Here is a 25753-nt window from a genome sequence, read left to right as displayed (position 1 = left end):
TCAAACCATCCGTGCTGTGGTCTTTGCTTATTGTTGTGATAATTTGCATATAATACTTAAGAGGGAAATAAATATTTCTCTCTCTCTGCTGGTATTTTACAGCACACCATCCAAAATCAAGCAGGCTCTTGCAGATATACAAACTAATCGCCCCTGATTTTACAAATGAGGAAGATGTAGGTAACTTTTCAGTTGACATATGAAATAAATGTACTCCAGCTCACCATATTAATGTAGTTAAACTACCTTATACAGCAAAATATCTTAATACAATAACACGACTCCTGCAACTGGTCCTACCAGCAAACCTCAAAGACCGCTGATGAGTAAGTACTTGTAAATCATAGGAAATTACACTTCTTGAACAGATACTGTAGTCAGTATTACCATGTGTAAGCATGAATATTTCATAAGAGGAGAATAGTCTCCCCAAGACATAAGCAGAAATAGAAAACAGGAATGCATTCAGGAAGATAGGTCTCTAAGTGGACCGGGCCAAATGTCCTCCAAGAGCTTGAGATATAGTAACAGCCCAAATGTAGCTCAGATGTTAACTGACCTGAAATTGTATTTGGGTTTTCCAGATGCAAAACCTGAACAGTTGTAGGCTAATCCTATCAACTTCCAGTGGAAAATGCTGACTTTGCAGAAAACACATATTTCAATGAAAAAGCTCTCATGAAAAATCCTCAGCAGGGCTAATTACAAAGGAAATGTTGGAAAATGGACAAAGTTTGGATTAAGGGGTTCTTTTTAGTTACATGCTAGAAGAAAGGCTTCATGAACTTTTCAAAGCAAGAACATATTTTGATTTATATTATCATAGCCCAATATTTTGAGTTCTCTGTATGTTACAGTTCTCGTAGAAAAATGCCTGCAGTTTCCTGTACAGTAAATTATATTGTCAATTTTTGCCAGCGACTGTAAGGCAGCTTCACAAGGTTCTGCTGAGAAAGGCTTAAAATGCTTGTTTTTTCAACAGAACAAGTAGCGCTTTGATCAGAATAGACTATAAGGCTACTGTGCAAATCTAGTAAGCCTCAGATGGCAGGGCTGACAGTATCAGCAGTTATTTATCACATAAAGGCTAGAATTTACAAACTGTCCAGCAAATACAAAAAAAACCCAGTACAGGATCAGACATGGGAACCAGGATGCTTCAAGCTAAAAGAAGCACTATTTATTTTTTTAAAGAAATCTAAACAAATATAGGAAACATTTATATGAAGAACAAATTATCCTGGTTTCATTATTTGCAGTTTTAGTTTTGTTTAACTCATGGTTCTATTCTGAAGGAAAGCCAAAGAGGGACTTATTAGGTGAAAATGTTTAGAAATGCAAATTGTTTATGCTTCGTGAAACTGAAGGTCAAGTACACCTCAAACAAATTGCAAATAAAAGAGCAAATGTAAATCCTACTTAAAATTTTCTGGCGTACATTTCTTTGCCATTTGAAAGCAATTTAAAAAAAAAAACAAACTGAAAACTTAAAGAATCTGTATTTTCTCTAAACAGCACATTGAATTTGTCTATGGATAAATTAATCTGAAAACATTCCCAGTCATATGAGAGTACTTTTCCTGTCACTCTGCAAGTTATCTTTAGATTATTTCCAAAATTCTCTTCATTCTACAGTAATGAGAGAGAAGCCAAACAAAATACTTGAAGTATGTCTACTGCTTGTCTTCTCTGTGGCTACAGGTACAGCACACAAAGTTATCCAAATGCTTTACATTCTCATGTACCATGATGCACTGTAGCCATTCACAGACCCGCACTGCACCTTTGTTAAGTTTATGTTTCAGACTAGGAGCTGGCAAACCTTCCAGCAAGCATAAACAGAAGAAACTCTTCTGAAACAGGCAGAACCACCATTGGCATTCTTAGGATGTTAAAACTCCTTATTTCCTCTGCATAATAAAAGGTATAAACATCCTTCAGAATAGTTTTAGCACAGTGGCATAAACTTTTAAAATAATTATTGTTCTGCCCATTACACTGACAACCACAAAGGACATCTTTGACATGAATTTAAAAACACATTAAATTTAGCCTATTAGGGATTAACTTCAAATGGTGAATTGCTCATTCCAATATGTAGTGATCAGGAATGTAACAGCTGTTATAAATACAAAGCTAAGAGCTAGTTAGATCATTATATCTGAATAATATATCCTGAGCCTGACTCTGGGATAACATTATTCAATGAATTAAAAGATGTTCCATTGTTTTTACAGACTTTTTTGTTTACAAAATAAGTGCCTAAAATGTTAATTCCTACAGTTAATTATTTTAGCTTTTCAGATTTCAAATGATATTAAAAATAAATCACAATTATGCTGGTGTGCTATAGCACTGTCTCAAAAAGAAAACAGTTTTTCCCATTTGTTACAAAAGGGACTAAGAACTACTATTCAAGAAAACTTTTTAATTAAAAGTGGAAGAGAATTTGGAAGCTTTAGAGTATTTTATTCTTAGTTTGATCATCTGTCATATTTACTATATCTCCTTCATACAGCCTGTCCCACTGCAATACAGAAATGGTTGGTGAGTCAGTGATGCTGCAACAATACACAGGAAACAGAGACAGCTGTGGAAGACAGAAATTTCACTTTCAGAAAACTAAAAAACATTAACAGAGAGCTACAGCAGGTGGATCCAAGCGTGACCTGCTAGAATTTCAGATCACCTGAGCACCTCCTCACTTAGGTCTAAACACTATTCAGACTATAACCACACAGCACTGCCCACAGGCTGGCCTGGCCTGACCTGAACGTGAATTTATATATCTCTATGTTTTATATCTTTAAGTCATATATTTTATTGCAACCTAATAGAATGCACCAATCAAAATGCCCATGTACTTCATAGCTTACAGGCACAACAGTGTAAGTTTCAGTACATCCAGTTCTGGCTACTTAACATCATTCTAACTTTGACATGTTAAAGTCTTAAGCTGTTTTGTAACAGCAAACACAGCTGACCTTTTAAACTTGCATACCTACACCCTGGAAGCGTAAGCATTTATTAAGAGTTTTCTTTCACAACTGGTTACACACATGTGATCATACGCTTGCAGTTATGACAGAAAAGAGCTAAAGATATACATTGATGTACTTATGTTTGCTGAATGAGATATAACAAGAAGCATCTCAAAGAGTTCGTTTCTGGTTTGTGTAAAAACCAAATACTGCATTCAACTGGACTGGAAATTCTGTTCTACTTGTTGATCTCTTTAACAAATATATATAAGGTACAGCTGGGTTACAGCATATAAGTCTTCATTTGACATTGGAAACTAAAAACAATATACATGGCTGGCCTGCATTCATGGGACTCTGTAATTATATTTTAAATCTAGAACACAAACGCAAAATTTCACACACAGATAAACTTATCCACTCCGTTTCCCAAAGCTACAAGCTCTGTTCTCATTCCAGAGTTCTGTTTTAATCAGAAGAGATAAAACTCAACCATTATTAGTTCATTTCATTATAGTAAATGATGCTACATTTTAGAGCAGGAAAAAACCTCACTCAGTGTAACTGTATATTGCATCCAGATTTTAAAAGACTAGAAATGCCCAATTTATTTTTTTTCCAAAAGAAAATGTTCCTTACAAAACCTTGGAATGAATTTTTAGACATTTTGAAAATGTCAGGTCTGATAAATCTTAACTGCCTCAGAGAAATTATTTTCGTCTTTAAAACATTTCTCTATGGATGAAAACCACAAACACCAGGAACTTGACAAAGCTTTATTCATCAGATGCAAACATTCATAAGTAGATTGCACAAAACAATCGCGACATAAAATGAAAATATAGAAATAGTAATCTAATCAGCTGCTGGAAACCTCTCCCAGTCTTTTTTTTGTATGTTAACTGAACCTGCAAAGTTATAATCACTTTCCTAGACCTGACCCTTTACACCACCAACCTTGTGGAAACAGTAATGTAGAGCAGTAAACTAACCCTACCTATCCCTCAGCATGCCACAAACATTAGAGCAGAGCTGCAGGATAGTAGAAGCTCTCCTGCCTGGCTCCAGCTAATGCTGCAGTTTTAAGCCAGGTCAGGACAGGAAAACTTCCCCTGCAGAATAACATAAAGCCAGTTTAAGTCAATGCCAAACTAAGCCATATACAAGTTTTTAGATAAAGCCTGTGCAACGTAATTGGAAAAGACTAATCAGTTATCCCAAGTAATTTCAGATGTGTGAGAAAGAGATGTTCTAGACATCATTTTACTCCATGAACTTAGAATGAAAGAAACAAAGAAACCCTCTCCAGCCATCAACCTAGTAGTGAAAGGCTAGAAAATCTTATGCAATGTACAGCATAAGCTCAGATACCAGACTTGAGAGCATCTCTGGGGAGGAATTGGAAATAATTGAGTTCAGCAACTTCCTTCCTTTCCTTTGCTGACCAAGTGAGAGTAGGGGAAATCAACAGCCCCTGACTGAACGCAGCACACTCACCTGGTCAATGTGATAGAGAGGGAGCAGCAATAAATTAGCCTGTCTCCCAGGCATGTTTGCCATGACATGGCAGATGGAGAAGATAATGGGTAGGCAAAAACATAATGCATACTGGCAGTTCTCTCCCCTAACTCAGAAAAACACCTGCAAGCTATGGAGGGCAGGGAAACATCCTTGTGCAGGATTAGGCAGTCTGGCCACACAAAGGACTTGATACCCTGCAGCTGGCCATCTCCTTCTGCAGCCAAGAAATGCATTTGCTAAGTTACTGCAGTTGTTCAATTATATTAACCACACTGGGGGTAAGGCACTTGTTCCCCTGAAATTCCACTAAGATTATCGCACTGCATTTAATCACTTCCAAGGAACAGACAGTGAGAGTGAGTGAGTGAATGAGGAAGAGAGAGAGAAATTGAGAGAGGAAGGGGGAGCAAAGGGGGAGCACAGACACAAGGGAGGGTGAGAGAAAGCGAAAGCAAGAAAGGGAGAGGGAGAGATGCAGTCATGGCAAACGACCTGTCTCCAGTCTCAATCCAGTAAAACTTCAGAAGTATGAAACACGTAGACAGTCTCTAAGGAAGTACCTACAGCAAAGCTTAGGATTGCTGTGATTTGATGCACCAAGAGTTCCTCTTGTAATATGCCATACACATTGCTTAACCCTTTAGAAGTAAATAGCTTGTCACTTTGCAAACTATAATCAACAGTGCAGAAATCTTTAAAAAGAAAGCATAAATGATCTTTAAAATTTTATAGCACTTTCAGGATATCAGAGTGTCACAGATTTTGAGAACAGTGTTTCACAGGGAACATAAAGAAGCAACTGTCCTAAAATAGCTCCTAAAATTTCCACTCTACAGTTTTCCACTGAAATTATCAACTGCTGCATTTAATTACCATTGCAATATGCATCTAGAGCACTAAGGTGGAAAGATGTTAACAGTGTGCATTAACAGTGATACATAGGGAAGGTCCTGATTGGATATAAGGAAATAGTTTTCACTAGGACAACAATTAGGAACTGGCAGTGGCTGAATAGAGTGTTTGTGGAATGCCTGTTCCCAAGCATTTTCAAGACCTGACAGGAGAAAGCCCTGAGCAACCTGCTCAGAACGCAGTGTTGACCCTTCTTTGAGCAGCATGTTGGACTAGAAAACTTCCTTCCAACCTGAGTGACTCAATGGTTCTATAGTCTACTGTCAGATAAAAGGTATCAAGTTCTCTGAAAGCACCACAGAAAATACCATGAATTTTTCAGATAGCTTTCAAAATTTGATTTTTTAAAAAATAACATCCATCAGGAATTCTGTTCGAAGTACCAGGTTGCACTACTTATGGATGATGCAATTAAATCAATGATATGACTGAAAAGCTTCAGTAAAAGCACATTTGTAAGAAATTTATGAAGTGCATGCAATAAAAGTTAGCAAAAGACAGAAAAATCAAGTTTTGGAATATCCACTGTAAATACGCAACGGCTTCCCACCAAATTCCTTTCCTAAATGTCAGTAACAGCACAATAATTTACAGGCAACATTAAATATGTTATTTTCATAACAGGTATTTTTGAATGACACTGCACCCCTTCTTAGAAGCACACACATTTGTTAAAGCACGCAAAACTTGCCACAGCCCAAGGAAGCAGATGCAGACACACATGAAGAAAGCACTTTGCAGATGCAACAAGTCCTCACCTTGAGATTGGGTTTTGAAAGGAGTTTCAACAGTTCTCTGATCTCACTGGTCAGAGGCTTGCTCTGCAGTTCCTCAGCCAGCTGGGTGGGAGATGGAATCAACACAAAGACCATTAGCAAAGCCTTGTTTTACCCAGTGCATCAGTGACAACCCAGAATCTATCTTGTTCAAGGTTATTACTTTCCAGCATGTTCAAACAGAAGCTAGCATGAAGAAAAACACCATCAATCACCATGCTTCTATTTCTGGCCCTCAGTGGACCAGATTTAAGCCAGGCCTTTTGGTTCAGTTTAACACAAGTAATCATTTCTGGCAAGGGTGCAGCCAGATCACATTCTGATTTATAGTGATGGGGGCAAATCCCAGCACTTCATTTAAGTGAATGGTCCTTTGCGTGCAGACAAAGGACTGCTTGTAAAAAATGACTGGATCAAACTTTGACACTGTCCATAAAAAACAGTTCTGAATGAGGTGGTGAAATTCACACTGCTTCCAAAAACCCACAGTAGCTGTGCTGTTTAGGACCGGGATAAGAAAGCAAAGTGCCCCTATAGTGCAAGCAATCTGAACCCTTTATTATGTTTACACATACACTGGAAGGAGCTTGTTAAATGTGAAGCAGGTTAATCATGGTATAGTCTATAACAGGTCATTAGCAATTCAAGACCCCAAAATGCACAAACTATGATCTAACAACAAGACTAGTAATTTATATTTCGTTGTACTATGAAATTGTGGTTTGGTGAACAATAGAGCAGCAGTCTAACATTTAATCCCATGGCTATTTGGCTCATGTCTTGAGTTTTTCTTATCACGACATTCTCAACTAATTTGGACTCAAGAGGCATATTTTACTGCAGGATTTCAGTCTCAAACTATTTTTCCAGAAGAATGAAAAGCTAAAACATATTTCACAATACTGAACTTCAGTTTAAAATTCTGAAGCTACATGTCTCATAATCCAAAATGTGATTTCAGATAATCATTTATTTTCTTTGCATTAAATCAGTACCATAAAAATGTCACAAAGAAAGACTGGTTATTTGCAGCAAGTAATTTCATTTGCGTAGCCTAATTCTAAATTTGTACTTTCATTTTGTATAAATGCTCAAGATAAATGGCTAGAAGTGTATTTTGCATAATTATATATAATAGATAATTCTAAAAGCAATTATACACATCAGACACTGTTTGAATACCTTTTTTTTGTCCTCAAATTAATACAGGGGTAAAAGGACTGAAACAAAAATTCATCACCTACAGTCCCACAACCCTTTAACTGTAATTCATAGATAAAAATGTCCATCAAATACGTCAATGCTAATCTTAACAATATTTGTGTCTTAATATCAAAGGAATAGAAAATAATCTCTGTAGGAAAGGTTAGAATGAAATATTTTAGGCACATGAAGCCAAGTATTGTGGTAATCTGACTGCAATCTGGTCTGTGTGTTCTATGGAAAAGCTCCGCAAAACTGAAAATAATCTGTGATCGGAATGACAACAGGCACATTACACAGGTTCCCTTTGGTTATCCTTCACTCTTTAGCTTGTACTACTCATCACTAGAGAACAAAATACATCCATTTGTGTCTCATTCAAGACTAATAATTGCTCAGTAACAGTAAGTGCTTCAGCATTTCTCTCTCAGGTAAATTGTGCACAAGCACCTATTAATTCAGCAGAATTGGCATTTGCTTTAGTGGTGCAAATATAGATGCAGGTACATTACAGTTAGGGCAGTGAGAAAATGAATTTTTTTTATTGCTTTAACAGACTTTTTAATCTCATCATTTAGAAAATATTTGATCAGGGATTAAACAATTAAAAATCTGTTTTCACTCATATAATTTACAAGGGTTTTCAAAATATTTCCCTGGAAGTCTTAAAGGCACAAGTAACACCCCATGATAGAAGAGGAGGAAGACGAGAAGGAGGACTGAGCCATGTTTCCAGATTAGCAAACTGGTATCACCAGAGCTGCTTGTTGTGCTTCTAGCACTTTTGGACTGGATTTTTATTTGTTGTTGTCATTGAAGTGTCGAGATTTGTGACAGCTACCAGCCCCAGTACAAGCTGTACAGCATACTTTGGGCACACTGACACCATGCTGATCACCTCCTAAGCCAATGACTACAGGAAAAGCTGTCTGAAAAACTCCTCTATGATTCTGTGTTGAGGGAAGCATAACATTTCAAGTTCTTCATGAAGAACAGCCCCTACAGTGAGAGGAAAACAAGCAAAAGAGAAGGGTGCATGTGGAGTGAGGCTGGTGAGATGAGGAGCAAGGGGGCTTGGAAGTTTAAATCCTCTGGAGTAAGTTCTGAAGCTTCTTTCGCCAGAACAATTTTTCTAATAACCCAGAGGCCTTATTTGCAGTATATACCTGTACTGCCAGTAATGTTTAGGTAATGTTAAGGTAATTTGTTTAGGTAAAATCAAGAGTCGTATGTCAGACACTGCTGCTCCAAAACAAGAGGCAAACAGAATCTCTAATGGGAAATTCAGTCTAAAAGTGATGAGGGGTGAGGAGAGAGAAGGTATGGCAGCTAGAAATATTGAAATGCTGAGAAACGAAGCCTCAACACAATTGTTGCCTCTGACATTGCTTTTAAAAATAACATAAGAATAAAACCACACTCCTTAAACAGCTTTTAGTTACATTTCATTTTAATTCAAACAGGAGAATAAGAATATCTCCTTCTTTAACAATTAAAAAGTTACTGCCTCTAGCAAAACAAAGTATTAATTTAAAGCCTACTGAAATAAAAGTGTGTTTTATATCACCAACATGCTCTGAAGCTGACAACTAGTTAGGCACATGTGCCAAAAACTGAATAGCACTTTAATCCTGGAACTTCAAAAGGTTTGAAGTTACAAAACCCACTGCATGTAAGTTAAGTGTCTCCAAGTTTGCTGAAAACTACTGAAACACAGAAAATCCTGCAGTGTGCTAGCCTAACGTCAGCTGACACAGGACATCCTCATTCTACGGGATGGTGCCCATAAAACCAGCTGTTCAGCTGCACATAAGCAAAAATGAAGAATCAGCAAGAGGCTCTTTAAAAAGAAGCTGTGCTTCAAAAGTAGGCAGATGTCTAGAGACAGTCATGTCCCAACATACGTACATTTTAATATGTACATAATAATATATTCATAGGGTTAAAAGCCCCTCTCAACTGAAGAGTGACAGGGTACTTTGGGGATTTCAAAAACTATACATTTTAAATGGGGCTGAACAAAGAATGAGATTGCTCAGCATTTCTGAAAATATCAAGAACTAGCTTTTGCATCCAAAAAAAAGAAATTATTAAGAATTTTAGCCCAGAGATCCATAACACAAATGTTAACAAGTACTATTAATATGTCACCAAGAACTTAATGGTGAGAACTTCAACCAGCTTTAATTTTCAAAATTACTATCAACATTATTCAAAGCTACTTGAAGGTTAAAAAAATATTACTAATATATGCCTGATGTCAAAGCTAATGCATTATTATATTTGGTATGTTACAGGATATAGCTCTCCTCCTACCGAAACATGATTAAATTACAGTATAACCTTTTTCCAACAGACTTCAAATATATTTAATTTAGTTTTTTGTTAAAATGTTATCATTCTCAATCCATAACACCTAACCATCTGTAAAATGTAAAACTGAAAAGCTATTAATAATACAGAAAGATAGTTAATATTTTAGAACATCTATGAAGTATGTGAATTTTCAAACATGCCGTATTTGAAATGGATCCTAATACACATTGCCTTTTCCAAAAAAACAACTTAAAATCATCAACTGCAACAAAGTTTTCTGGATTTCACCTAAACCACAGTTTATTAAACATTTCTCTATCCTTGCCTACCTCAGGTTCAGTCATAGTTTATACAGGTGTGTGAACAATTCATCTGAATCCCAGAATTAACCAAATAGCAAGAAATGGCAGGTTGGATTTTTTTCTTTACAATAAAAATTATAGTAACAGGAAATTAACTACTCCATCAATGCCAACCACTTTTACAATTTATTCTTTAGTTATGAAGGTAATTTAGAAAGCTCCAATATCAATAAATCACTACTGTACTTTTTTGTAAATAGTTTTTGGTGTTTTTCTTTTAACAAGCCTCCTTCCTAGGCATTTCATAGACTTCATTTCTGTAGTATTATCTGTCATTTTTCATGTTCTGTCAGCTGCGTTGCTATCTCATTTGTCTTTATTTTTCCAAAGCATTCCTCTTGTCTGTGACTTTCTCAAAACACTAATAGTTGACAGCTTTTCCCCTCCCAGTAGAGTTCCAACCTGTAATTTCTATTACGTAGTTATTAAAGTAGAACAAGAGGCTATCTAGATGCAGTGTTTTTATAACAGGCAAGTGAATAAAAATCAAAGTAATACCAGCAACAAGCCTGGTGATGACAGCACCTTTGGAAACATTTGCAGCTTCTTATGATTTCAGCTCAGAGGATTACAATCATATGTTTGCACTACTAGGAGTTCTGCTTGCAGACAATTTTCTGGGAGACTTGGTACCAGTGATCTCAGCAGGGGACACTTACATCATCTGCCAAGGCTGCTGCACCATGGAGTATGGGCACTGGGTTCTGTTTCTCGTAATAATGCAGTTTTTCATGAATCTGGAAGACAATAGCACATAATGATAAGTGTATTTAGCAGCATGAGAGATGGTATAAAATGACCTTGTTGAGCTAATTGATCTGTTCATTGTAACTAAAGAAACATCCTCATGGTAACATACAGACAACAATCATGTAAGAGTAATTCATCAACATCCTCTGTTGAAGTGCTAAGAGTATGAAATAAGATGGAAAAAATGCTCAGTATGTAGACCAAGCCACAGAAAAACTAAACATTTGTGATTTTTCTCTCCTGGCTTTCTATGTCCATACTTCAAACATATTGCTTTAAGTATCAATTACATTTTATATTGCTGCTGAAAACACAAAGCAAAACGTGTTTATCCCCAAGATGGATACAACCCCCCCCATAAATTATGATTTATGAAGTGAAATAATAGCCTGCCACCCACATCTTGACAGACAGCTTGGTGAAGCGGCTGCCATCATTAAAATAATTCAGAAACAAGGGCAAAGTAGTGCTAATATTAATTCTAACACATCTGAAAGAAAAAGGCAGTCCTTCAGCAATTTGAATTAATTTAGAAGCATTTAAAGTTTTAATGGGGAGTTATCAACTTTAAAAATGCAGTGTGCTTCAGTTCTTTCAAAAGGGGAAAGGATACACCACCGTTTAAATACACAGCCTCTTCCCAGCTCCACAAAATTTAGATTTTTCCAGTGTGAAAGCTTAAAAGAGCCAAAATATTTTAAAGCTTCTAACAAGTTTTTTAGAAGTTATTTCAGAACGGCATAGCATAATATATTAAACATTCCATTTTATTTACATTACTTTCCTGAAGATACACAGATGTACAAACACTAATTAAAATTTTTAAGAAAACCCAGACAACAGTAGTTTGACCTGATGCAAGCACACCCCATTCTTAGACTTCTACTTAAGTCCCTCTGCTCTGAAGGAGAAACAGTCTCCAGATGGCTGGAGAAGTTGCAGAAGGAGCAAAACTGGGGACTTCCGTGCTTGGCAAGGAGGGCAACATGAGGTCTGACAGAAGCCATGGGGCTCAGGACTTGGCTGGAAAGGCCCCCGCTTTGGAACCCCAATGATATCCCTGCCTGGTGCACTGCTGGGGGAGGAATGGGATAAATGCCAGGCAGCAAGCACAGCTGCAAAGAGCAGATAAACCAGTGGTCTTTGCATGCTGAGAATGTTCGGAGTTGACAGGATTGTCAACTGTTATGCACCAACTCTTTCCTCCAGCCTTCCCTCCTCTTCTAGTTGCTTTTCTCTGCTTACTTCTACTCTAGGCAGCACTCACCCCTCTCACTGCCCAGGATTCCCTCAGCCTTCTCCCCAGCTTTCTTGTGAATTTAAACTGAATTCCTAACAACTACAAGATAATGCCACATCAATGACACTTGCGCTTGCCACTTTTTCTGTCTTCTGCTGCACTTAATAACACAGTTTCTAAGTCCACATCTGGTTTTGTTTATTTAGACTATACATTCCTTGAAGCAGAGGCCATACAATGCTCTGTTAATGCAACATGGCATAGCAAGATCTACGTCATAGTTGATTCCTTCATAATTTCTGTAACCTTTATAAAATTATTTCTGTATGTCATTGGTTAAAGGGTACCAAAGTTCTGAAAACACAAGGTGAAGCACAAAGACACCACAATTGCTCAACTAAGCTGTAAAATTATGTTTCGAATAGCAAGTATTTGTACCTCATCTAGAAACTAAATGCAAAGCATTATTATCTCCAGAACATGAGTCTGAATTTTACAGGGCTTTCCCAAACATTGTTTACTCCACAAAGTAAGATGAATCTGTATTGGATGTCACCAAAAGTATAAGTGACTGGAAAACTTCTTATTTCTAGTTCAGAAAGCACAGAAACTAAACAAAACAAGCAGCTTCCTGAGTGCAATAGAAATTTGTGATTTACTCAGACTGTGAACTTGAATAACTAAAAGACATAATAAATCAAAAAGTCTCAAATCTATCATTTTTTTGATTGCATTGGCCAGCATCATGATTTTATCCAGACTGAGCTTCCGTCAACTCTGAGATTAAAAGCAGTCACTTATGGTACCTTTTACTTTCTCAAAGAAAACAGAAGCTCCACTGTCAATGATGCTGTTTTTACCCTCGACAACCTGCAAGTGTCTTTACTGGTAAAATTAAAACAAGAAAAAATAAAAAGAGGGAAAAAATAAAAACCAAAACCAAGCAAACGAAACAAAAAAATGCCGGGACATTCTCTCATAATCCATCTTTGAAAAATATTATAAATTGTACATTTACAACAGGATTTTAAGAGGAGGTGGTGTGTAATTTTAACAAGTTACTGGCTGTGCCTATAACAAGCAAAGAGCTGAAAACAAATCTTTATTTTCCTAACAGTGGATATTGGAATACAGTTAAGCATTTTAAGAAAATCATTAAGATTTGGTTTATTATGGAGGAGTTGTACAGAGTAATGGCCTAACCAAATCTCAGGCAAACAACAGAAGATAATCAAGTAAGCAGGAAAATTTAACTATTACTAGACAGTTCTGGATATTAGATTTTGCTACATCAGGCTGGAGCTTCTATTAATTTACTGTACTGGCATGACGAATAACTCTAGGGATAAATGTTACATGTTCTGGAAACAGACTGCAACTTCAGCACGCTTCCATTAAAGATGCAATACAGGTGTAATTTAAAGGATTTACCCAAGAAAATCAAAAAACTACTGGTGTGTGTACAAAGTTGCAGTCAGTGCAAAATACAAGGATTACCTTTCATATCAGTATAAAATTACCATACGCATCACAAAAACAGTCTTTCTTATCACTTTCTTATGGTTACTGCCTACGTCTAACTTCTGGATAAGTAATGTATCTCTAATGTATGCAGCACTTGCATATAACAGCTTCCTGAATGCAGTAAGACAGGGCATTTCATGCAATTTAGCTGACAAAGCAAAAATTTCAGTGAGGCAAAAATGCATTTTCAGGCAACAGCTTCTCTCCATTTGTCTAAAAATGTATTCCAAGAGGTTTTGGTCCATAATTTTCCACACAGGTCACAGTAAGGCTGACTGGCCTCTAGTTCCCCACATCTTTTGGCTTTTTTCAAAGATGAGTACAATACTTGCCCTTCCCTAGTCACTGGGGACTAGGTCATCTCTGTTGCCTTTCAAGGATGATAGAGTACACTTGCAGACTCACCTGGTGGCCTTGAATTTCCCAGACTTCAGAGTGATGAATGACTGCATTTATAATAACCACCTTTAGAAAAGCTACTGTGCACACAGCCAAACATTTTGGTTACTTCTCCACATGTTGTCTTTCAGCTAATTATTTTCCCAAATCTGAAATTTGTAAATCATGCTAATATATGCAAAACTAGCATTATATTTCCAAAATTCAATTCTTACACAAGTAGAATTTGAAATGTAATTATCTAGATTGACTACACTGATGAGAATGAATACAGCATAAACAAAGCAAACACAGAAATTAAAGTAAAATAGAACAAGGTGGCGCAAGTACTTTGCCCCTTTACAACTCTTACTCAATGAAATTAAACTGTAACAGAAATCACAGCCATTCTGAAACACTTTGAGAGAAGTATGAGATTAGATTCAAAACACTGGAAGAGAAAGCATTTAACTATTCAAGAAAAACATGACATATTTGCAACCACTTGTTGACTTTCATTCTAAAGAATTATCTTTAATACAAAAGGCAAATATATCTTATATTCTAGGGTTATATCAGATGTCCATTAATTTTAATACTATTGCCTTCGCTGTAGTAGAAACGTATGGGACATATGGAGAATACAGGACTCTGTCATGCCCAAAAAATAGAAAATATAGTACATCTGTTTTAAGTTCTTTTGACATTTAAATGTGAAGCTTTAACCCTGAAAATCTCTTCACAGATGAGACATAGTCTGTTAAAGCAAAAGTTACATATTGTAAATAAAGCATATAAAGCTGTTCTGCTGAACAGATGACTTGGTTGCTGGGGTTTTGGGGTTTGATTTTTTTTATGACTATTCTTTTTGCTGTAGGGTACTTTGGGAAGACTTACGAGGTTCTGCGAAGACTGACAATCTACTGTGAAGATATGCCCCAAGAGGGAAAAATAATCATTTACAAATTCATACAATTTTTGGCACATTTATAGGCAAGGGAACTTGTTTCTGGATTTTCCCAGAGAGATTGAATTAAACTTTCTATAACAAAGTACAGTAGAAATACATTTTCTGCAGTGTCCCCAGCCTGGACTATTTCAAAACCCACAAGGGAGATTTCTGAGTCAGAAAAACAATAATCTAAAGTAAAGAAGCCTATAAATACACTTAATTTCTCTTTCTAGATGTCTTAATTTCCAGGTACAGTTGCAATAAAATGTCTGAAAGCAACACAGATGAGGAGGATAAGCATGTACACAGAATAATATCATTTTCCAGTACCCCAGATCCTTCTGGGAAGGAATGCCCTAATAAAAGAATAATTTTAGTAGTATTTAGTGGGCTCTGGCACATACCTGACTCCAGAACGGGTAGCTTGTACCAGTATTACAGCCCAAGACCTATTAGCAATCTTTTATAAAGTACTCCACCTATAAGGTTTCAGGAAAACCTGAAATGGAGCTCCGATATGGACTATTCTCATCATAAGATGATCGCACCCAAGAAATGCAGTATGTCAGACATAGAATCATAGAATCATAAAATAACCAGGTTGGAAGAGACCCACCGGATCATCAAGTCCAACCATTCCTATCAAACACTAAACCATGCCCCTTAGCACCTCATCCACCCGTGCCTTAAACACCTCCAGGGAAGGTGACTCAACCACCTCCCTGGGCAGCCTGTGCCAGTGCCCAATGACCCTTTCTGTGAAAAATTTTTTCCTAATGTCCAGCCTAAATCTCCCCTGGTGGAGCTTGAGGCCATTCCCTCTTGACATGTTATGTCCTTCTTCGGAACTTGAAGACACGTAGTCTTCAACTGCTTGATATACCTACAGCTCCACACATAGGAACAGAATATTTTAAAGAAAATACTAAAAGTGTTAGCAAACTGAAATCAGAGTTCCCTGTCAATACTTAGAAAAAAGTTTCCTATCCATGCCAATAAGCTTTACTAAAGATGCAAAAAACTGCTAGAATTAATGGAGTCTCAAAAGTTCTGTACATTAAAGCAAAACAAATTTCCAAAACAGGTACAGAAGCCTACTTATGAGAAATACCTTTGAGATGTAAACAGATCATTCAAACTTCTGTCTCTTAGTTTTTACAACCTTCTCCACATCTCTCTCTACTTCTTTATATCATGACATTGGCTGTGTCTTTCTGTCCTCTCTTCTCCTTTTCCATCTCAAAAGTACTTTCTCAGCTTCCTTGCTTCTGCTTTCTTTTTGAGATTATTGACAATCACCTGGAGCTACTTTGCCACCCATAGGCATATGTTCATATGAATACTCTACTCTTTGTGTAGGTACTCGATGACCATACAACCTGTCAACTGTTGGAGCAAGCACCCTAGATTTTAGATACAAGAATAGGTTAAAAGCATGTTTATGTTCTTTCGTACAGATTATTTTACTTGTTAAGTGGAAGGAAGGTAAACCCAACAATTTGACTGTGAAGATGTATTACACTGTAGTGGTCCAGTGAAAGATTTAGAGCCTACAGACAGGCCTTGTTTGAAAAATATATGCAAAAAGCATATGCAAAAAGCATTGGTGATAGAACAAAATGCAAAGAGGACCCAAATAAACACAAAGCCTTTATTAGTAACCATGAACAGGGGAAGAATAAGGTGCCAAAAAGTTCTCTCTTTTTGAGAGAACAATTGGCATAGGTAAAGAATAAGTATACCTAAGAGCATTTATGCAAACACTTATGACCCAAAACACAGTGTGTCAACATCTGTGAGCCATACTAGCACATAAACCACAAGAAACATCACATTCATTTGTGAAAAATACTCTGCCACCGCACAGGAGTCTCACCGACTACTCAGACATGTCAGCACCTCTGGATAAGAGAGGTTTTTTATGGCAATGACACTATTCTGACAGAAAGCACTGAAGAGGATCTTGCAAGAAGTTTGTACTGACCACCATTCTAAGGCAGACAGTAATTCTGGAACAGTGTGCACCATCTGTTGAGAAACATCAGAGGCTTATACCCTTTTATTGGTTATATAAACATTACCTTACTTAGGTATGATTTTGCTGGATGAGATATCTTTTGGTATGGAGATAAGGAGCCTGCCAGATTCAGCTAATTACACTCCTGGATGGAAATACGCAATACCATCTTTGTTTAATGCAACAGAACAGTTGGCACTGAGGACCAAATTACCACACCATATGCATTTCTGAGGGTTTACTTTGGACTAGCCTAGTCTACTCTTGTCTGCTGAATACCCATTAGCAGCTAACCTCCTTGCTTAGTTTCAGCAGAAAGGAATCCATCTCATATACTGAATTGCTGATGCTTCCTGCTGAAAACCAAAGCAGCACAAGCTGAGAAGATGGGAAATTGTTTTAAACAACGCACTCCTGATCTGAACTAGAATGCCAATATAAAAACAGAAAAAAAGCACCAAGACATGTCCAGAAGACAGCTATTGAGTACATTGTTGCAGAAAGTCCGTAACAGCGGGCAGAGTATCTCCCTTAATTCCTCTCTTCTTTACATCCGTCATAACCTATCAACCACAAGAGTGTCTGAAATCATAGTACTGACAAAAATCATGCAGCTTCTTTACTTACTTAGTCACTGGTACAGGTACACAATGAAAGATCCATGCAGAACCTGTCCATCAAAGTTTCGGGTTCATGTACTGCTTGCAAAATAAAGTCTTTAATTCCACCAGAGGCACCACAAACGAGGGAGATGCTATAACAAATAGCACCCAGTTCACATTAAGAAGCCACAAAAGATGAAGAGAATGGAAAAAGAAAGCAGAAGAGAAACTGGTGAGGCATCTAAGCGCTAGTTTTGGCTTCAGTTGCAATTTGTGTCCTGCATCTGTAGCATCGGGAGCAAGAGAAAGCATCCCAACGCATATATGACTGCAAAGGACACATTTATGAATAGTCCCAGCACTTACACAGTGAGATGAGAATTAGGGTTTTCATTTGATTGCTAATAGTACTTCTTTAACTCTGGAATTTAGACAGCGACTTCACTGCACTGTTTAAACTGACCAACAACTTTGAGTCAATGAAGAAATGATGGACTACAATGAAACAAATGAAAATGACCTATAAAACCATTCAAAAACTATAATTGCTTACCACCATCTGTGCTGAAAGAGTATGCATATTTTACTTGATGCAAAATTCTAATTAAAAGATTGTTTAATTCCCTCATTTTCTCCTCCCAGAATCCTGTTGTATGAGATGAAAGGAATCAGAATAACTAGCCAGTTTTTGCTTTATTTTCATCATTTAGTGGGTGTCTGTAAGCACATTTCCACAGCATAGAAACACAGACAAAATACAAAACTATTAATTTGTTCTCAAGCCTTCCTATAGTACTTAATATTGTAGCTTTCCACACTAATGAACTTAAATATGAACAGCTCTGCAGTAATATAGTATGATAAACTCATGAGGTGTAGGAAAACCTGAGCAGCAAACCAAACGACAACTCCTGTCAAATACCCAATGCAGCATCTTGAAAACCGACTTTCTCAGAACACATACAGCCTTTAAATCACATTCTATTCAGGACAATTGACTTGAATTGCAATTAGAGGCATAGAATATATTACAAAGAATTTAGCATTATGTATTTTAGAAAAGACAAACAAAACAAATACGCTTAAATTATAGCTCGCTGTTCCAAGTTTGCAAAGAGAATTTCATTCCACATAGTAATATTAAATTGCCTCAAACATAAATCAAGTGATTGCACAGTGCAGAAAGGCTTTTGAGAGAGCATTAAAGAATTAAAATAAGCCTCTGCAGACATAAACACAGATATTCAGATTCCTCAATTCTGGCCTGATTTTCCACAGCAAAGCTTCATCACAACACATGAGCAATTCTCTCTTTCAAGCCCTTCTTCCGAAGAGGAGAAGCATTAAGTTCATAAGAATTCAAAAGCATGGAATGGCATGGAAATACCTCTGCCTAAACAGTTAAGAGTCAGTAGTCAGAAGTCATTCAGAATAACACCCTTAACAAAATAACTAAAAAATTGTACTATAATAGAAGAATCATAAGCTTCTTTATCACAATAGCATGATCATTTAAAAAAATCAGAAAGCCTGCAGACTGTCTGGTACGAACTGTTATACTGCGCTTGGCTGGGAGGGAGCTCATGTACCTCATAGCAGCCTGTATGGTGCTGTGTCATAGATCTGTGAGAAAAACAGTGTTGATAACACTCCAATGTTTTAGCTATTGCTGAGCAGTGCTTCTGCAGCGCCAAAGCCTTCTCTGTTCTCACTCTGTACCTCCAGCGGGTAGGATAGGGGAGGTCAAGAGTCTGGGGCAAGACACAGCTCACCAAAGAGATATTCCATACCATATAACATGTTTTTCCAAAGCAGCCATTGCCCGGGGACTGGATGGGCATCAGTTGGCTAGGTGAGTGATTGCTTTTGCATCGCTTGTTTGCAACCCTCACAAAAAGCTAGGATAAGGGAATAAGCAACAAGGCACCTAAACATTTTGAGAGGCAAAAATGTAGACTCCTTAGCTTGATCCTTATCTCATCTGCTGCTAAAAAGTGGATTTTTGGGGGGGAGGAGAATAGAAGTGTTGTAACTGGAGACCATAATAGAGTTTGAAAAAGGAGGGGCTTCTGATACAACTTGGTAACTAGTTCATTTAGCATGCCTTCAATTTAAGTAGCTCATTCCTAGAAATGAAATGAGGCCCAAAAGCAAACTTGATGGGATTTTTTTAAATTCTGTCAGCTTAAAATATTATATCCATTGAAGATTAAACCCACTCATGCCAGCACTGCAGGGAACATTCCAGGTATCACAGGAAAGCAGCTTGTTATCAAGACCTTAAGTTGTAAAAATGGATGCAATCTCTGCTGAGTTAATTTTTATGTTACAGCAGAACAACCAAAACAAAAGAAACTGCCCCAACGCTCTCCCTCTCTTTGAGGTCATATACGTTCTTCAAGTCCATTATGTGAAAAGAGCCAACAAATAAACGTGCACATTGAGACCCAAGTGTTCTGAGATAATCAAAACCTTTGCGGTTTTGTTAAAAGATCACAAACCAGGCTCTAAGCATAGTATCATAGCATGGCTTGGTATGGAAGAGACCTTTAAAGATCATCTAGTCCAAGGACCCGGCCATGGGCAGGGACATTTTTCACTAGATCAGGTTGCTCAAAGCCCCATCCAACCTGATCTTGAACACTTCCAATGACTGGGCATCCATGACTTCTCTGGGCAACTTGTTCCAGTGTCTCATCACGCTCATTGCAAAAAATTTCTTCCTTATGTTCACTCTAAATCTACAGTAGCATCTGTTCAGCCCTTAAAGATAAAGTTGCTAAGAGTCCAGGATTCTGCTGGATGACACTTAAAAAGTGTCTGTTACCCAATATTCAGAATCATCCATATTCCAAACAGAACTCCTTCAGAAATTTCTAACTGCGTTGCAACTTCAGAAATAAACTTTCAGAACTGTATGTACAATTACGGTGATTTTTGAAGTTACAAAATGCTGTAATAGAGTTGTAATAGAGCTATACTAGATCATATTTAAGGGCATTTTTGTTCTCAGGTTACATTTTGTAAAAGTTACACAATAGTGTGTTATCTACAGATTTACAAAGTTATCAGAGTGGCATTATTTTAAACCAGGTGTTATCAACGCAAATCAGAAGCACTGCCTGGAGCTTCAGCCTCAGCTTACACTCTCAAGTACTTGATGTCTGAACTTTGATTCAGCAAGAACTTGGTTGTGGAATGCTTATATGTGTGACAGCATTGTTATGGCAGAAATGCCCAGTTAACAGCGATGGCAAATATGCAATTATTATGAATTAAATTGTTAAAGACAACAAAAGAAGCACAGCATGCTAGAAATAAAAGCAAGCAAACCTGGGGGGAAAGAAGGCAGCTCTTCTCAACTGGAAAATCAAATGATGCATTGATTTTGTTAAGGACAAAAAGAGCTTTGCTAAAAATTCAGATCATGTGAGTTATAAGTCAATCCAAATAACTTGCTTTTGTTGTCTAGCCAGAAATTGCAAGACAGAAAAAAACAGCTATGCACACTGCAGTAAGTGGTTCAGTAAGACCTGACTCTCCATGGATCTTTTTTTTTTAATCTGTGGTTTCAGAATTTCCTCTTCAATCATTTTTAACACTGTGCCTCATTACTTCATTTGTCTGCCCTTCACCCGTGCTCGACCTTGATGAGCAGAGCACATCTGAGGAAGACGATCACTACACAGAAAATCCACTGCTTCAAGAAGACCTGCTCTCAGGGCTTTACTTCAAGCAGTCTCACAGAGGAAGCAGTGCTGAGACTAGTCTGACAAGGTCATGAGGGCATTGCCAGATTTGATTTTGCCTTACAGAGATCTAATAAGGACCCATACCTTGGTTTTTATTGTTAAATGAAAAAGCATCTCTTCCACTTTTTCTGTATTAAGAAAACCAGGACGGACATTAAGGGAGAAATTGATGAGCCTGGTGATCCTGCCCTCGCTCCTCTGTGCCATATACACTATTTCTGTGTACTTAAATTGCACCTCCTCATCACATTTCTTTTTTATTGGAAAACATAGTTCATCAACTGTTAAGTGCCCAGCTATTGACACTTCTAACAAACACATCCTTCATGAGGAGTGCAGCATACCTGCAGTCTATTTCTTAGATCTATGTCTAATTCCAAAATCTTAGATCTGTTTCTAATTCCAAAATTTCCTGTCTTTGTGCTAGCATCACCAAAGCATATGAAAGAAAATCAGCAAATGCTTCTATTATGCTCATATCCTATGTCTTCTTCTTAGCTTAAAAGGAAAAGTGCCATTAAATTTAAAGAATTAAATTAATTTGGAACATTTTACAGCAACAGCTACAGCACCAGAGAATCAGTTTTCCTAATCTGGAGAGCACCTTGTAAGCAAACAGTTTTAACCTGTCAAGAAGATTTAAATGCAGAAAAAAATGCACCTTATAGGGAGCACAGATGAGGTTGGTTTTATTATCCATTTTGAGAAGAGACAAGAACAGTTAAGAAAGGAAAGGTGTAAGTGCAGGTAAGTGAGGCATTAGTAGAACAGAAGTTCAACAGTAAAATTATGGAACAGGCTGCCCAGGGAGGTGGTTGTGTCACCATCCCTAGGGGTTTTAAAAGACAGGTAGATGAAGTGCTTAGGGATATGATTTAGTAGTGAACAGGTACAATTGGGCTCGATGATCTCAAAGGTCTTTTCCAACCTAGTGATTTGATGATTTAGTGCAGTTGTAATTATTTTAAAGCAAAGGTTCTAGAGCATGAGCCTAGTATAATGCGGTGAGCAACCAATTTCCTGCTTCACCACTACATTCTTGAATGACAGTCCCTTCATTCTCTATCTGTAAATAATATTTGGTTAAAAGCAAGACCAAGTAAACACCTTGAAAATAGTATGCCACACAATTAAGCTTATTTGGGTGCTGTACATCTTGTTGAGGTAGCTGATGAAGACCAGACACGTTCATCAGGAAGAAAGGAACAGATGTATCCCAAAGCTATTGTTTAATGTGGAAATTTGATGAACCGAGGCCTTATACACAATGGCCACAACCCCTTTTGCCCATAGCCAAGTAGCAAGTGACAAGTTCAACAGATTTCTAAGAGCATAAAATGCTCCAAGCAAGGCTTGCTTATGAAATTGTATTCTGCTAACAGTGCTTTATAAGAAGCTCTTCAGAGGTGTGAGCAGAGTCAAGTACTATGCACAGGCACCTCAGCATAGCAGAGGCCAGGAGTCCCTGCAACATGCAGAATCCCAGCATTGCTCAACAGACCAATGGTCTGGCCTAGCATCTGCAAGGGCATGCCTTCTAATCTGGTTCCCAGACCCTCTGGAGAGCCTGCAGCCGCAGCAGCAGCACACCCTTGTGTTGGACTAGCCCGTTGCTGTAAATTGATTTCCTGATTCCTCATCTGATCCTGGATAACAATTATTCACTTTGTCTTTGTGATGGCCTCTTCAACATGAAAACTTTGGTACTTTTCCAGCCATTTTTAAGCTAAACCTCTTTCAGTCTTAAGACTCTTTCAGTCTTCCCCCATGGATCATATCTTGTAGCCCTCTTGTCTTTCTAACTGCTATCTTCCGGATTTTTTACTTTATTAGCGGCCTTGCCTGCACTCTGCCAATCATAAAGACATTTTTACCTTAACTACTGATAAACCACGACATGCCATGTAGTTTGCATACAGTTGATGATTATTATTCAAGTTGCATCCTAAATCTACTGAAAGGCTGAAGATTAAAATAGCAAGTAGATTAATTTCTTTATTCATTCTAATTTACAGAGTACTCTAACACGCTTATTTGTGATTTTAACCCCCCTATAGTTTTTACTTTGTGAGATATTACCCTGTTTCCTCCTTTGTTTTTAAAAGCATTTTTCTTTAAATTATATTTTAATACCTCTGTGGGTTTTTTTAATGTAGTTTACATCACAAAAAAAAGGACTCAAGAATATGAAAAGTCTCATCTGAATGAATATGAAAGCATATGGTAATAAGACTAATGTATTAGGTTTTTATTTTTGCAATGTTAAGCAAAACAGATTAAATACTGGCTACAAACCCAGTTATTCCTTGCAGAGTTTCTTAAATGTTTATTTTTCTGTAAGAAACACTTTTCACTTTGAATTCATTGTTCCTAATACAATAAAATAAAGAGAGATTTCACAGACTTCATTCAAATGCAGGTTTTTTCAGTAATAAGAAAAGGTTTTGATGACTTTGCTTATAGGAAGTGTGTCCCAAGGCAGACAAAGGAAGTTCAAACGAAAGCCAAACAAATTGCACTTGCTCCAAAGTAAATTTCCCTGCTCCTTTAGAGCCAAACAGCCTACATGGCTACTGTATACAGTATTTTCAACATTGTTTTTCTGTACTTTTAACCCCATTTCCAAAGGAAGGAGCATCAGAACAATTCCAAATTTGAATGAAGCCAGTCTCTTGTGTGAGCTAAGGACATGAAGTCCTTGAACAGAAGGAACAAACATCAAACTTTTTCTCCTTTGAAACAAGCTGTCTTCAAACTTGAGTCCATGGATGCTGAAAGATCCCTATAATTTTAATGCACTATCTTTCATAAATGTGTTTTCAAGTAAAACAAAATCTGAGAAGTAAACCCATCAAGTACTAGTCTGAATTTGCTAAAACAGAAGTATAGCAATTCTTTTCTCCAAAAGCACGCAGTGACCTATGTATTATAAAACATCTTAAAACTTGTAAATGTTTGAGGTAGAATTTCAGAAAAGCAATACTGAACTCAGGATGCCAAGTCACAAACTGCTCTTTCCAATTTATGTCTCTTCACCCTCCACCCTTCTGTCTATATGCTCCCACTCAATGATCTTTGCCCCTACTCCCATTCCCATCCAGTATTATTACGTTAATAAACCCACTTTGTAAGTATTCCAGTTTAAATGAAACACAGAATTTGAGATGGTCTCACATAAATGTCTTTATTTCTCTCTCTTCCTTTTATTAAGACAACAGTAAGGATTCCTCATTCACAACACAGCAGACCAAATCTTCCAGCAAAGATCTTGACCCAACTGTCAGGAATACTCTCATGCAGTACTGCAGACGCAACAAATTGATCATGAGTGCAACAAAGCTGTGGAAGTCATATATAAAGACTGAAATTTAAAATGGTAACAATACTCAGGATAATGATACCATTTTAAAAAACCCAAAGATTACAGAGCACAACCATGCGTTTACTCATCACTAAAAGGAAGACAAGGACTAGCCATGGACAAAAAATATACTTAATCTTCAAACCAACAATATTAAATTACTTCTAATCAGAAAAATAAAAATTATTCAGAGCTGAAATATTTTGGTATTCCAACTACTGATAGTGAAATATTTTATAACCAATGGTGATATATTCCTGATAAAAAAATCAAATAAACAATGTGTCTAAGTTATCTTCAAAATATACTTTTAGAAATACTTGATGCTAGCAAGAAAGGAATTGCAACTCCCACAGAAGCCCTTTAGTTTTCAGAATGAGTACTTGGTAAAGTTGCACAGTTGTAATTAAACACAGATGGAAACAATCTTTGCTGCAATGATCAAACAGCTGATGTTTTTACAATGATTCTAAACAGAAACTTGAGGAAAAACATTTCATTGAAGACAGTAATGAACTTAGATTAGTTAAAAAAAATATACACAGGTTTACAGTATTTCAATCCCACTCTCCCAACAATGAATTTGGGTTTTTTTTCTTTCTTTAAGGAAGGAAATCTTCAATTTTTTTCCCACTTAAACATTCTGTTGATAGGTCCTTTTAAAGTATCACCTGACTCTGTGGGTAGGTAATGCAAAGACTTGCAAAATGTATGCCTAACTGATTTGAATGATTATTATTTGCAACAAATAATCCAAATAAGTAATCCAAAACATCAGAAATTAAAAACTTCTTGAAGTCTTGGTACTGGTTGCATTTTAAGAAATGTAAAATTTTATTTAGCTTTATGACAAACACTTTTTAAACAGCACAGGTGTAATGTTACTATTTTACATAGCAAAAGTTTTCTCCATTTGTGGTTTAATACTTGAAAGATGTTTATCAATTTGAGAGAATTTTTTCTTAGAAAAGTCAGCTTTCTGTAGTACAGCAAAACAATCATTCTTGCTCTTGAATATCAGGTTTGAACATTTAGAAGAAAAAAATTATCTAAATGAGATAAAAATAATTAACTATTAAACATGAACTGAAAAGGGAAGAGACTGG

The 25753-nt window shown here is 36.9% G+C and overlaps 1 protein-coding gene across 3 annotated transcripts in view; it reads right to left on the bottom strand.

Annotated features, from left to right (window-relative positions):
- The window catches only part of MPP7 (MAGUK p55 scaffold protein 7), a 152767-nt gene that overhangs the window by 54138 nt on the left and 72876 nt on the right, over window positions 1–25753 (bottom strand). For all 3 annotated transcript variants that reach the window (XM_069859439.1, XM_069859438.1, XM_069859440.1), the window contains 2 exons: window positions 10731–10808; window positions 6173–6253 (listed from right to left, as the gene is read on the bottom strand). In XM_069859439.1, the coding sequence (XP_069715540.1) occupies window positions 6173–6253; window positions 10731–10808 (159 nt within the window). The remainder of the gene's footprint in view (window positions 1–6172; window positions 6254–10730; window positions 10809–25753) is intronic.

This window comes from Phaenicophaeus curvirostris, chromosome 6, assembly GCF_032191515.1.
Source record: "Phaenicophaeus curvirostris isolate KB17595 chromosome 6, BPBGC_Pcur_1.0, whole genome shotgun sequence".
Classification (NCBI taxonomy): domain Eukaryota; kingdom Metazoa; phylum Chordata; class Aves; order Cuculiformes; family Cuculidae; genus Phaenicophaeus; species Phaenicophaeus curvirostris.
The sequence above is the reverse complement of the archived record's forward strand: the minus strand, read 5'-3'. Positions and strand labels throughout refer to the sequence as shown.